Source organism: Macaca nemestrina, chromosome 15 (assembly GCF_043159975.1).
Source record: "Macaca nemestrina isolate mMacNem1 chromosome 15, mMacNem.hap1, whole genome shotgun sequence".
Classification (NCBI taxonomy): domain Eukaryota; kingdom Metazoa; phylum Chordata; class Mammalia; order Primates; family Cercopithecidae; genus Macaca; species Macaca nemestrina.
Window position 1 is genome coordinate 97,406,048 of NC_092139.1, and position 13,969 is coordinate 97,420,016.

The window sequence follows — 13,969 nt, forward strand, 5'->3', positions numbered from 1 at the left end:
CCTAACAAAACCAATCCATCAAGTGCCTGTCTGCCTCTGCTTCAGACTCTCATCCTAAGCATGTGCAAATAAATTGCACCAGCATCCAGGGTGATTTGTCAAGGTCCAGCCAGGCATGGGCCCTGGCTTCCGCTGACAGGATGGGGCTCCAGGCTGGGCTGGGCTAGGGTCAGCCCAGTCAATGCCCCACTGTTGACTCGCCACTGACAACATGCATGGTGGCCTGGCAGCTGCTGCCACGCTAGGAACTGGTTGGCCCTGCCTGGGAAGGGGCTTTGAGGAACCAAGTCCCACTCACTCCGACAGGGCTGGGCAGTGACATTCTCACTTGTTTCTTCAGGTTTCTGTGTGAACTTTCGATTTGGGGGGATTTGTTACAGTGCAGATGCAACCACGAGGTGCTGAGTTTGGGTGCTGCCTCTGCCACTGGCTGAATGTCCTTGCGCCCGTTGTGAGATGGAGATGACACCACCAGGGTCCAATTCCTGTTCTGCCACTTTCTAGCTGTGGCCGGGGCAGGTGCCTTCAGCCCTTGGTGCCTCATTTTCCTCACCTGCACTATGGGGCTGAAAATGGTCCCTACCTCCTACGGTGGAGCTGTCATACTGAATGAGAAAATGGACCACAGGGGCTCCCCCCACCCAGCCCTTCATTCCACTAGCAAGGACTGGAGGCTCAGAGAAGGGGGTGACAGTCTGGGGTCACAGAGCATTAGGGGGGTTACAGGGGCCGTAAGCAAGAGAGGCTGATGGAGACAGCACCTGACCATTCTGACTGACCATCCTGCCCTCCAACTGGTGGCCGTCCCTGAAGAATGAGACACAGGGAATGTGGGTCATGGGCATACACGGATCTTCGTTTGAAAGGGTCAAAAATTTTATTAGCAGGCCTTTTTCTGTTTTTGAATATACAGGTTTCCTGCTGTCCAGGGTAAAGGGGAAGTGGTGTCTTGTGGCCCGAGGTTTGCGGCGCTTGCCTTGGGACTCCATGCCCGTCCCTTTCCCACCAGCACGGCTGGGGGAAGGTGCCTGCTTGCCGGCCCCATGGATTCTTCGGCTGTGGCATAAGGCACTGTGTGTTCTGCAGGAAGGCGCTCATGGCTGGCTGGTAGATGAGAGGCGGCCTTCTCAGGGGCTGCAAAGCTGAGGCTGTTGAGGGGTCGAGTTGAACTTGGGGACCCTGGTGAGGAGGCCCCAGGCGATGGGAGTGCAGCCTGGTGAATCTGGTGCCGCTGCCTCCCCGCTGGCCCTGCACCAGGCCTCAGGATGGGATCATGCCTTTGCTCCTCTTGCGGTCAGCCATCGTTCTCCGGTTGTGGTTGGCTCTTGTTGCCTTGTTGGCTTCCTTCTTCCTGCGTTCCTGGGTTGTCTCGCGGCTCTGCCCATGGCCCCGGGGGCTGCCGGCCACTGCTGTTGAGCTGTCATGCCGGTACCTGAGGGAGACACAACCCATCCCACGAGAATCTGTCAGCCGGAAGAGGCTCTGGCAGGGAGAGCGCACAGCCTGCCTTGGTGTTCACTGGGAAAGGAGACACAGACTGGGCTGGGTCACCCATGTCCCAACTTCAGATGGAAGGAGAGATGGAGCCCGGCAGGGGCAGGGCCCTGGGGCTCTGACCAGCCCCGAGCCTGGTGTTTTCTCTCGGCCTTGCTTCCAGGTGCCCCCATCGCTATGTGTAGCGGAGGCACAGCTAGAGGGCTGACACAGCGCACAGGAGACGGGGCGGGCTTTGGGGGGGGTCTCCTCCTTTCTCCGTCTGGGGCCACATGCTGCAGCTGAGACATTACTCCTGTTCTCCACCCTAGGGCTTTGCTTGGCAGCCTCCAAAGACCAAGAGCACTCACAGATGCGACCTAGGGCCCTTTCAGACCATCTCGACCACCGGGATTTGCCAGAGCTCTGCACTCGGGGTTGGGATGGATGAGAAGTCAGGGTTGCTCTGCTCCCTGCTCAACAACCTTGTGTGGCTCCCCACTGCCCTCAAAATGAAATCCAGATGCCTTCCCTGTGGCCAGGCCTCCTGCACCCAGTAGACAGTGCTGCATGAAGCCTAGGGCCACGATCGGGGAGTGGGCTTTTACTCCTGGTTTGGCCTTAGGTGGAGGCAGATCCTTGGCCCCTCTGAATATTTCCTCACTGGGAAGATGCGGGGCCTGGATGAGGAGTCTCTGGGTACTCAAAGTTCCCCTCAAAGATCCCTCTCCTGACCATGCCTGCTTTCTTTTCTGCCCTCATATGACAAACTCTTCTGAGCCCTTTTCACCCTTAGGGGCCCAGCTCAAGTGCTCCTCACTTCCATACCTCTATCAGCCGGAAAGGATGTGTGTCTGTCTGAGCTCTCTCACATTTACACTCTGCCTGACATCAGCTAGCCCTGGACGCATTGGGTGATAAATCCCCTCCTGTGTTCACCAAATAATGGTTATGAGTGGGGACCCTGGAGCTGAGCCATCTGGGCTCCATCACGTACTAGCTGTGTGACCTTTGGCTGGTTACCTAACGTCCCTGGGCCTGAGTTTTTTCATCTGTCAAATGAGGATAGTGATAATGGTAGCTACTTCACAGGGTTGTCGTGAGAACTAAATACACATGGAGCACTTAGGGTGTACGTGTGGGTTTCCTGGGTGGCTGGTTGGGCCCTCCCCAGATGCTGGGAGGGGTCCCCCTAGAAGCAGCCCCTTGAATGCTCACCCCTTCTTGGCGAGAAAGGCCATGCGCCTGGCTTCTGCTTTCTCTCTCAGCACTGCAGGGTCCTGCACGAAATGGTCAGGCTGTGGAAGGGAGACGAGACCAAATCTGGAGTCAGGAGCTGCCGCATTTTCCTAAGCGGCAGTGAGGCCCTGCTCAAGTGAATCTTGTCGGTGCCTCCATGTCATGTGTGGGGGGAAGCTGCAGCCTGGCAGAGCAATGCCCAGGAATGGAACGGGATTACTGTGGTCTGAGGTTTCCATTAGGAGCCCCCGCCCCACCTCTTCCCTGAGCAGGTGGCAGCTGAAGGGACTGAGGCTTCCTGGACAGGCTGGTAGAGTGGGTAGACCATAGTTATGGCAAAACAATGACAAATGGGAGTGTCGGGGAGGCCAGGATGGCCACTATGAGAGGCCATGAAGGGCCCTGAAGGCTGTGGGAGCCACCCCTGGGAGCTGAGTGGTCCTGGGAGCTGCAGGCCTAGGCCTCACTCTGGCACCACCAGCAGCATGTGTGAGAGTGCCCACTCTCAAGGACAGCCTTCTGTGCCAATAGTGCAAGGAAAAACCGGGACCTAGGAACCACAGACAGGCTTTGGTGGCCAGTAGCTTTAAAAAGGAAAAAAAAAAAAAGGCCAGGCACTGTAGTTTACATCTGTAATCCCAGCACTTTGGGAGGTCTAGGTGGGAAGATCACTTGAGTCCAGGAGTTTGAGACCAGCCTGGGCAACACTGGGAGATCCCATCTCTACAAAAACATATAAAAACTAGCCAGGCGTGGTAGTGTGAGCCCATAATCCCAGCTACTTGGGAAGCTGAGGTGGGAGGATTGCTTGGGCCTGGAAGTTTGAGGCTGTAATGAGCCATGACTATACCACTGCACCCCAGCCTGGGTGACAAAGCAAGACTGTCTCTACAAACAACAAGAAGGCTGGGCATGGTGGCTCACGCCTGTAATCCCAGCACTTTGGGAGGCCGAGGCGGGTGGATCACCTGAGGTCAGGAGTTGGAGACCAGCTTGGCCAACATGGTGAAATCCCATCTGTATTGAAAATACAAAAAATTAGCCAGGTGTGGTGGCGAGCTCCTGTAATCCCAGCTCCTTGGGAGCCTGAAGCAGGAGAATCACTTGAATCTGGGAGGCGGAGGTTGCAGTGAGCCAAGATCGCGCCATTGCACTCCTGCCTGGAGGACAGAAGTGGGACTCCATCTCCAAAACAACAACAACAAAACACACACACACAAAACTGGTAGGTTTTACATAAAAATCTGGGCTGACCCCTTGCCTGAGAAGCAGAGAGATCTGTGGAAACCCTGAGTCTGTGCTTCCACCGAGGAGCCCCTGAGGCAGGGCATGTGCTTCCCACTGCTCAGCGCAGTCCCCACCAGGCCCTGCTACTCATTGCCGTTGGGCTACTCATTGCCGTTGGTGACCCGGCCCCAGAAACATCTGAATTTGTCACCCTGGTGTGGGGCATGATCCCAGATTGCTGCCCCGTCACCTGAGTAGTACCGCTTTTATCTATTCTATATGTTGAGGTTCCAGTTAAGATTTCATTCAAATAAAAAGTTTAGCTGCTAAAAAGTAGAATTTTCTAACCTACTGATCCAGATGACCTCCCAGGGCCCTTGGGCTCTAACTCCTCTCTGATTTTAAGAATTGCCATCCTGGGCAGGGTGCTGGTAACTGCCCTTCTCCTGACCTCCAGGTTCCTGGGCCTAATAATGAAGCTGGCAGCTCAGAGGCCCTGCCTTTAATCTGTCCCCTGGGTCCTCACTAGTGGGCAGCAGAAGTGAGTTCTAAGCCAGCAGCTCTCCAAGCAGACAACCTGGGCTCAACGTGACTCCTCCTGTCCCTGCCAGTGACGCTGGGGCTGCCTCACGGCCAGATGTAGGGAGGGGTGAGGGGCACTTCTGATTCACCCTTCAGAACTGCACTTTCCCCTTCATCTGCCACCTGCCAGGGAGGTACCTTGGGAGCCTCGTCAGCCTCCTCTTCCTCATCGTCGTCATCCTCCTCCTGCCCTTCTCTAGGCACTTTGGTTCTCAGCACCTGAGGGATGGTGAATGGCCTGAGGGTGTGGAGAGAAATGAGATCAAAGACAAGGTTCAACCAGGAGCAAGAGCCACAAGGAGGAGGGAACCTGGCTGGGTGAGGGGGGGCCGCCAGGAGGGCTCAGGAGGCTGAGAAAAACCAAAGGGGTTTCAAGCCAGCTTTGCTCCAGCCCCTGGATTCTCTGAGGTTAACAGAATTTGAGGTGGGGGTTCAGGGGGAGGCTGAGATGGGGCCGGGAGGGTCTCCAGTTCTCTCTCTAGTCAGGACAGCTCTGCTTTGTATTGGGGAAAATCGCTGTAACATTCCACCTGAAAACGTTTTATTCAATTAAGAAAAACGGACTGCACGCGGTGGCTCACGCCTGTAATGCCCACACTTTGGGAGGTTGAGGTGGAAGGACTGCTTGAGCCCAGGAAGTGAGACTAGTCTGGGCAACATAGTGAGAACCCCACCTCTGCAAAAAAGAGAAGAGCTAGCAGGGTGTGGAGGTGTGTGGCGGGGTGTGGTGGGGTGTGGCAGTGCGCACCACACCTGTAGTCCCAGCTACTCAGGAGGCTGAGGTGGGACGATCACTTGTAGTCCAGGAGACCAAGGCTGCAGTCAGCCATGATTCCATCACTGCACTCCAGCCTGGGCGACAGAGAGAAACTCTGTCTCAGAAAAGAAAAATGCAAAGCTACTGCATGACACCGAATAAATGTTGCCCCATTTAGGGTGGGCTGGGGGGTGGAGGAGCACTGGATTAGGAGTCAGGAGGACTGGGTTTGGGCCCTGGATCTGCCACATCTGTGTAAACAAGTGGGTGAGGGAGACCCACGGGCCTGCGAGCTGCTCTGCCCTGGAATGCCACCCCCTCTATGGCCTCACCTGCGGCTGATGAGCTCGTCGTCTGAGTCTGCATCATTGGCGCCCACCTGGTTGCCGTCGTATGTGTCATCGTACTCATCCTCGTAGTAGACACTGTGGTAGGGCAGGCTCTCGCCTGGCTGCAGTGGCACCTGCAATGACATAAGCATGGGTTTGGGGGGCTCAGGGGCTGGCCCGGTCTCCCCGGCCCCGCAGAGACCTGGCCTTGGTAGCCTACCTCCTCCACCACCACGCTGTACTGCTCGTAGCGCTGCCGCTGTGCCGCCACTGCACGCTTGTCGTTCAGCAAACTCCGCGTGTTTTCCTCCTTCCCGGTGCTGAGAAGGAACAGCAGAAAGAGAGGAAGGAAAACCATCAGGCTTGGAAGGTCACAGGGTACGAAGGGTCCATAGACCACAGGCTTAACTGCTCCAACCCTCAGACTGTCACAGAGACAAATGAAATCAAGCCTTGGTGAGGGCGTGGGAAGGTGGGACTCTCACTGCTGCTGGTGCCCATAAGGATGGCTCCAGTCACTTTAGAGGGCATCCCAAGAGCCATTGTTTTTTCTTTGTTTTTTGTTTTTTTGAGAGGAAGTCTTGCTCTGTTGCCTAGGCTGAAGTGCAGTGGCACAATCTCGGCTCACTGCAACCTCCGCCTCCCAGGTTCAAGCAATTCTTCTGTCTCAGCCTCCCGTATAGCTGGGACTACACACCCAGTTAATTTTTGCATTTTTATTAGAGATGGGGTTTCACCATGTTGGCCTGGTTGGCCTCAAACTCCTGACCGCAAGTGATCCCCCCACCTCAGCCTCCCAAAGTGCTGGGATTATAGGTGTGAGCCACTGTGCCAGGCCAAGAGCCACTGTTCAAAGGTAAAATGGGGCCAGATGCAGTGGCTCACTCCTGTAATCCCAACACTTTGGGAGGCCGAGGCGGGTGGATCACGAGGTCAGAAGTTCAAGAACAGCCTGGCCAAGACAGTGAAACCCTGTCTCTACTAAAAATACAAAAATTAGCGGGGCATAGTGGTGGGTGCCTGTAATCCCAGCTACACAGGAGGCTGAGGCAGGAGAATCGCTTGAATCTGCGAGGCAGAGGTTGCAGTGAGCCGAGATCATGCCACTGCACTCCAGCCTGGGTGACAGAGCGAGACTCCGTCTCAAAAAAATAAATAAAAAAGGTAAAATGTGCTCACCTTTCAACCAGGATATTCCCTGTCAAGGCATGGACCCTAAAGAAACACTGACTGTATGTACAGAGGTGTGATTAGGGATTTTCTTTTCAGCATTGTTTGCAACAGTGAAAAATGGAAAGCAACTAATGTCCATCATGAGTGAAAGAGCCAAATGAACTGTGCCACATCTAAATTACAGATCGCTGTGTGGCAGTTAAGAAAGACATTGATCTATTTGTACTAACTCGGAAAGAATTCTCACTTATTCCCAAGGAAAAAAAGCAAGCTACAGAAAAATGCATACAGTATGATCCCAAAAGCAAACCACACTAACTCTGTTTCTATGGCCACACACCTATGCATGTCAATGCAGAGAGAAGGCTAGTAAGCCCCTCACCAAATGACAGTGGTTACTGCTTGGAAGCACTTGGAGTTGTTTAAATCTTTTTTTTTGTTACAGGCTACAGTGCAATGATATGATCTTGGCTCATTGCAACTTCCGCCTCCTGAGCTCAAGCGATTCTCGTGCCTCAAGCTCCTGAGTAGTTGGGAGTACAGGCGCGTGCCACCATGCCTGGCTAATTTTTGTATTTTTTTATAGAGATGGAATATCTGCCATGTTGGCCAGGCTGGTCTGGAACTCCTGGCCTCAAGTGATCCGCTTGCCTCAACCTCCCAAAGTGCTAGGATTACAGGAATGAGCCACCGCGCCCGGCCTAATTTTTAAATTTTTTTGTAGAGACAGGGTCTCACTATATTGCTCAGGCTGGGCTTGAACTCCTGGGCTCAAGTGATCCTCTGCTTCAGCCTTCCAAAGTGCTAGGATTACAGGTGTGAGCTACTGTGCCCAGACTGGATCACTTAAACAAAAATTTTTTTCATTTTAAAATTTTTACTTGTTTATTGTTTTTTCAAAAATGACCTTTCCTTGCCAACAAACAAAAATTTAAGAAGCAGCAAGGCCACATGTGGCTTTCTGACTGAGCTCAAGGGAGCCCTAGGGACCTTTGGGATGTAAGAAAAGGTGGGAGGCTCAGTCCTCTTCCTATCACCCCCACCTCACCACAGCAGCCTTCTGTCTCTTCCACAGCTCAAGTTTCCATGTAAAATTTCACTGGAAGAAAATGTTTGGAAGCCCAACTCCGGTCATGTTACACGTGAGGAAACCTGGGGCCGGACGCGGTGGCTCATGCCTATAATCCCAGCACTTTGGGAGGCCGAGGTGGGCGGATCGCGAGGTCAGGAGATCAAGACCATCCTGGCGAACACAGTGAAACCCCGTCTCTACTAAAAAATACAAAAAATTAGCTGGGCGTGGTGGTGGACAACTGTGGTCCCAGCTACTCGGGAGGCTGAGGCAGGAGAATGGTGGCACCCAGTGAACCCAGGAGGCGGAGCTTGCAGTGAGCCGAGATTGTGCCACTGCACTCCAGCCTGGGAGACAGAGCTAGACTCCGTCTCAGAACAAAACAAAACAAACAAAAAGGTGAGGAAACTCGGGTGCACTGGGTTGGGGAAGGGACATGTTTGGGTCACAAGTGAGCTGAGCTCGGCAGAGACTGAGGCTTCTTAACTTGTGGCTCTGCAAACCTGTGAAAAAACCTGGCTTGTCAGAAACATACCCAGGCCTGTGGAATGTAGCTTCTAGCCCTGCAGGGGAAAATCAATATGAGATGCCAGGCAAGAAAATCCAGCTTAGCTGTGAAATCGGGTCTCTGGAATGTATCAAGGGTAAGATAATAAAAAAAAAAAGAAAAGACACAAAGCCAAACACAGCTTCCATAAAAATCTTCTATTAACTGGCTTTTGGTGCAGGGAAAGGCAGGCGTCTGAGTCCGTCTCAGTCTGTCGGGCTGTCTGCCTGGCAGCCAGGGCAGGTCAGGACTGCAGCCTTCAGCGTGGTGGACAACGGTTTGCCTCCCTTCATGTCTTTTTTTTTTTTTTTTTTTTTTTCTGAGACAGAGTCTCACTCTGTTGCCAAGGCTGGAGTGCAGTGGCGTGATCTCAGCTCACTGCAACCTCTGCCAACCAGGTTCAAGCAATTCTCCTGCCTTAGCCTCCCGAGTAGCTGGGACTACAGGTGTGTGCCACCAAGCTCGGCTAATATTTTGTGTTTTTTTTTTTTCAGTAGTCTTTATTAAGGACTTGCTCTGTGCCAGGCAAGGTATGAGGCTGAGTTGGGGAGAGATTCAGAAATGAAGAAAATATAGCTCTGCCCTCATGAACTCAGTGTAGTGGGGATGACAGACCAATCAACACAAAATGTGCTGAACAGAGGCCCTGGAAACAAAAGGAATGAACTTGGTTCAGGAGGACTGCCGGGGCATCTGTAGGAAGGGGTAATGGAGGTTCCACGGTAGGAGGCTACTTGACTGGACCAGGAGCCCCAGGGTATGGCAGGAGGGATGGTGCACTTGATTTAGACCAGGGAGAAATCTCAGTTCAAAGAAATCTTTCACATCCACCAGGGAAGGGGCCTGTGACTGTGACCTTGGCCCTGTACCTGGCTTTCTTCGCTAAGTTGAAAAAGAGGTAGAGAGGAAGAAAAAGGAGCCCAGGCTTGTTCAGGCGGTAGGTGCCACTGGTAGGAGCACATCCATGCATTTGACACATATTTCCTAAGGGCCTAATAGCTTCCAGGACCTGCGCTGGGCCATGAGACTGAGGAAGAATGAGAGGCGTCACCATCCTTTCTGCTACACCTTCGGCTTCTGGTCCATCCCGTCCCTGGTTCTGTGCAGTGGGGCAGTTCTTCCATGCTATGTGGCCTCTGGTTATGTGGCTTCCTGGCAGGGCCAGGCAGAGAAGCATGGCAAGCTCCACCCACCCAGCTGTGCCCTGGAAGAAGACACACGTAGGGACAGTGAAACCCAGGCACCCGGGCAGCCTGTCCAGGGAGGTGTAACCTTGGCCCCAGACATCATTTGGAGCCAGGAAGGAAAAAGAAAAATCAGGATCAAAGTCAGCTGGGAGAAGATGCATTAGAGGCCAGAACTTCAGTCAAGCCTGGAAACACAGGCAATGGTGGCTGCAGAGACCCGCTGGAGCAGGTAGCTTCCTCAGCCTCCAAGTTGGAAGCAAGCCCAGGGAACATGCAGGTTCCCCTGAAACCTCACCACCTTTCCCTTCCTCATCTACTCAAGCCTGTCCTTCAAGGCCCAATTCAAACTGGTCCTTAGCAGGGTGACCCCTGCCTTTGAACTTCTAAAGAGCCTGCAGAAGCAACAGACTCCTTTTCCAGGTGAGGAATCAGGGGATCCAGAGAGGCAGAGCAACCCTCTTAAGGTCACACAGCTACTAAGAGCAGAGCCAGGGCCAGGCATAGGTCTCCTGCTTCAGGTCTGCTTTGCCACTTCCTGGGCTGTGTGACCACAGGCAAGTCCCTCATCCTCGCTAAGTCTCAGTTCCTTCTCTCGGCGCCCACTTCCCAGGGCTGATGTGAGAAAGAAATAAGATGACATGTAGAAGTAGATCCAGCACCTACTGGGCTCAACAAAGTGAATCCTGTTTCTTTTACTACAGGACTTTTCAGAGCCTTAATGTGCTCTGTGACTCCCCAAAAGGCAGACCAAGGGCACAGACATTTAAAAAAAATTTAAATTGTTTTTTGAGACAGGGTTTCACTCTTGTTGCCCAAGCTGGAGTGCAATGGCCCGATCTCGGCTCACCACAACCTCCGCCTCCCAGGTTCAAGCGATTCTCCTGCCTCAGCCTCCCAAGTAGCTGGGATTACAGACACCTGCCACCACACCCGGCTAATTTTTTGTATTTTTAGTAGAGATGGGGTTTCACCATGTTGGCCAGGCTGGTTTTGAACTCCTGACCTCAGCTGATTCCCCCATCTCGGCCTCCCAAAGTGCAGGGATTACAGGCATGAGTCACCATGCCCGGCCGGCACATTTTTAGAACACATATTATCTTCCAGGGCACCATGGAATTGTCCAAAGGCATTAGGGGACCCTGCCTCTTGCCCACTGACTCCTTCACTGGCTATGATATACCTGTAGCACATGTATTGATGTCTGCACAATAGCCATGCTGCACCTCACCTATTCTCCAAACAGACCCTACATTTTCTTTAGGTCTTTCTACCTTTCCATTGGACCCTGGAGCTACAGGCCTGGACTCTGTGACTTGGTTTTCCTGATGAGATATGAGGGGTATTGGAGACTTCTGGGAAAGGTACCCTAGTCTCTAGGAGAGACACAGGAAGACCTGGTCTGCACTATCTCCTGGCACTGTCATGTCTGGAAGCCATAGTAGAAACAGCTCCTGCTGCAGCCCCCACTGCAGCCTCAAAGGAAGTAGCCTGACCACAAAGTGAGGCCCCAAGAGACAGAAAAGATACATTCTGGATGATAGCTCAACCAAGCCTAGACTGCCCTACCTTACACTGCCTTGTCATGCAAGGGAACAGATTTCCTTACTACTTAGGCCACTCAGTTCAACAACAGCCTATCTGATTCAACAACAAACACATTTTAACTCCAGTACCATCTGCAGTGTCCTACCTAATTTCTCATGTGATTAGGACATGTGTCCTTGCTGAAGTTCCTGTGTACCCCAACCCAGCACCTCCCACTCTGTCCTTACTTGTTTAACGGTCTTCCTCATGATCGTTTGAAGGCAAGGCCTGGGTATCCAGCTCACCCTGTTTCCCTGGTGTCTAGCATAGGATCTGGTGCTAGTAAATCGCTTAATAAATATTTGCTGAATGAATAAATAATGAACACATGAATGGAGGCTTTGCCTCTTTGCAATCTGCAGCCCCTGGGCTACCCAGCACAATGAGTCTCTCTGCATGGCAGCCCAGAGGGCCCCAGGAGCAAGGGCACAGCGCTCCAGAAACCTGGCCACCTCAATGCCAGCCACTCTGCTGACCCTGACAGCTGGGACCAGCCCCTTGGCAAATGCTCATAGGTGACTTACGACCTACGTGGGGTGAGATGAGACCTTACAATACCATGGGCCCTGGGCAAAACCACAGATCAAGGTGAAAGGCCATGTCCAGAGATGGCTAACTTCCGTGGGGAACTTACCAATCAGGCTCCCTGGATTGGAGCAGGGGACCAGCCTTCTACCAGCCTGGAGGACCCCTTGTCTGCTCCTTGCCCACCGCTAGAGCTACAGAGGGTCATGCTGGCCTGGAAAGCGGCCACTGGTCCAGGATAACATCTTTGGCCTGGGATCTGGGGATGTCGCAATGATGCAGGATAACACCTCTAGTCTGGGATCTGGGGGTGTTGCAATGTGTATGACTAAGCAGTTTGCAAGTGCTTCCTGTCCAGCCAGCCAGATGGCTTTGTAGTTGCCCTGCGTCGGTTCCCCAAGCCCTCAGCCAGCCAAGCTTTTAACAGTGAACGGCCCTAGGGAGGGGTAACAACACAGGGCCCTAACTGAAGAAGCACCTGACATTTCCACCACTGGGGCTCCTACCACAAGAATGAGGCTGACTGGTCTCCTCCCTCTCTGAACCTCACAATCCCCATCCACGTGATGGTGAAAGAGCAACCTGTACTTGTCCAGAGGTCCCCTGATTTCTAGCTTCCATGCAGAACTCGGGGGGACTAGAATACATCTTATTTTGCAGTTTTCCACTTGGATGTTGTACTCTTTACCAATACATCCGACTCTCTGTCCCTCTGATGGGTCATCATTCCAAAGCTGAGTGAACTCTTTTTTTTTTTTTTTCTTGAGACAGGTTCTTACTGTGTCACCCAGGCTGGAGTACAGTGGCATGGTAACAGCTCACTGCAGCCTTGACCTGGGCTTAAGTGATCTTACCGCCTCAGCCTCCAGAATAGCTGGAACTATAGGCATGTGCCAGCACACACGGCTAATTTTTGTATTTCTTGTAGATATGGGGCTTCACCATGTTGCCCAGGCTGTTCTCGAACTCCTGGGCTCAAGTGATCCACCTGCCTTGGCCTCCCAAAGTGCTGGGACTATAGGCATGAGCTGCCGCACCCGGCCCTGCTCTTTTCAAAACATAAAACATGCCGGCCTTGTCGGTTCATGGGACCCTTTGCTGTACTCACTATGGCCTCGGGACCACTGTCCCTGTTGCTCACTCTGCTTGGGAACCTCTCCTTCCCTCCTTTGCAGAACTGACCCCTCCTCACCCTTTAGCTCTCGGTGCCATGTCATGTTCTCAGAGGAGCCTTCCTGCCTGGGGTGAAGCCCTACCAAAGGCTCAGAATTCTGTGCACCTCCAGCTTGTAGTATTTGTTATATCTGTGATTTGGTGTTGCTTGTTTGATGAGCTGATTAATGCAAACTCCACGTGGGCAGGGGCCGTGTCTGTTTCACTCCCCACTATATCCTCAGAACCTAATTAATCCAGAGCCTAGAATGCTGTAAGTATTAGACAAATATTTGTTGAATAAATGAATAAATCATGAACGGACTTTTCAATGCCAAAAAAGTAGGAAGGACATAAACTAAAAATAAATAGAAAGGCCTTAAAGTGGAATATGTTCACCTTCTGAAAAGCTCACTCAAAGTCCTTAATTTTCTCATTTTGTCACAGCCTGGGGAAAATCAGGTCAAAGAGTGGTTTCTGGGAAGCACTGTCCACCAGTGATTTGATGGTTAACACATTAAAGATGTAAGAAGAAGGGAAACGGGGATAGTTTTGGCCCTTCTGGCCTTTTGCTATCAACAAGGGGGATTCACTAACAGCCTCCCTGCACAGAGTCAGAACCTGAAGACCGATCATTAGAGAACCTGCATCTAACCACTGGGGGTGCACAGGTCTAGGGTTGTGAAGGGATCCCTGTGCTGATACTCCATGTCCAGTTCTGCGAAGATGGAGCCCTTGGTTTCCCTGTGTCCTCTCTGCACTTCCAGAGTTGGGGTATCAGAACCGCATGGCCCACTGCACTCACCTCTTGCCCTTGTGCACCCGGCTCAGGTCTACTGAGTCCCTGCTGAACACATCAAACTCGTCATTCTGGAAGACGTTGTGGCGAGACGTCAGCAGGGGTGTAGGGTCTGGTTTCATTTCTCTGGGTGGGGGACACAGAGATCAATTTAAGGGGGCCCTGCCAGCTGAAGCAACGTGCACCCCACGCCTCCCTGCTGTGTTAAATCCATCGGATTTTTCAGTCCCCTTCAACAGACACTCCTAGGACACAATCTCAAACCTTGAAGAGGGAGATAAGCCTCCGCCTGACCTGGCCCCTGCCTGGGTATGCAGCCACAC

General features: G+C 52.6%; 1 protein-coding gene across 9 annotated transcripts in view; it reads right to left on the reverse strand.

The window, feature by feature from the left end:
• Nucleotides 1-854: 854 nt before the first annotated feature.
• Nucleotides 855-13,969, reverse strand: part of LOC105487251 (activating signal cointegrator 1 complex subunit 2) — a 52,460-nt gene continuing 39,345 nt past the window's right edge. For all 9 annotated transcript variants that reach the window (XM_071080369.1, XM_071080368.1, XM_011750657.3 and 6 more), the window contains 6 exons: nucleotides 13,653-13,772; nucleotides 5,828-5,927; nucleotides 5,611-5,741; nucleotides 4,660-4,759; nucleotides 2,692-2,771; nucleotides 855-1,432 (listed from right to left, as the gene is read on the reverse strand). In XM_071080369.1, the coding sequence (XP_070936470.1) occupies nucleotides 1,261-1,432; nucleotides 2,692-2,771; nucleotides 4,660-4,759; nucleotides 5,611-5,741; nucleotides 5,828-5,927; nucleotides 13,653-13,772 (703 nt within the window). In that variant the 3' untranslated portion in view covers nucleotides 855-1,260. The remainder of the gene's footprint in view (nucleotides 1,433-2,691; nucleotides 2,772-4,659; nucleotides 4,760-5,610; nucleotides 5,742-5,827; nucleotides 5,928-13,652; nucleotides 13,773-13,969) is intronic.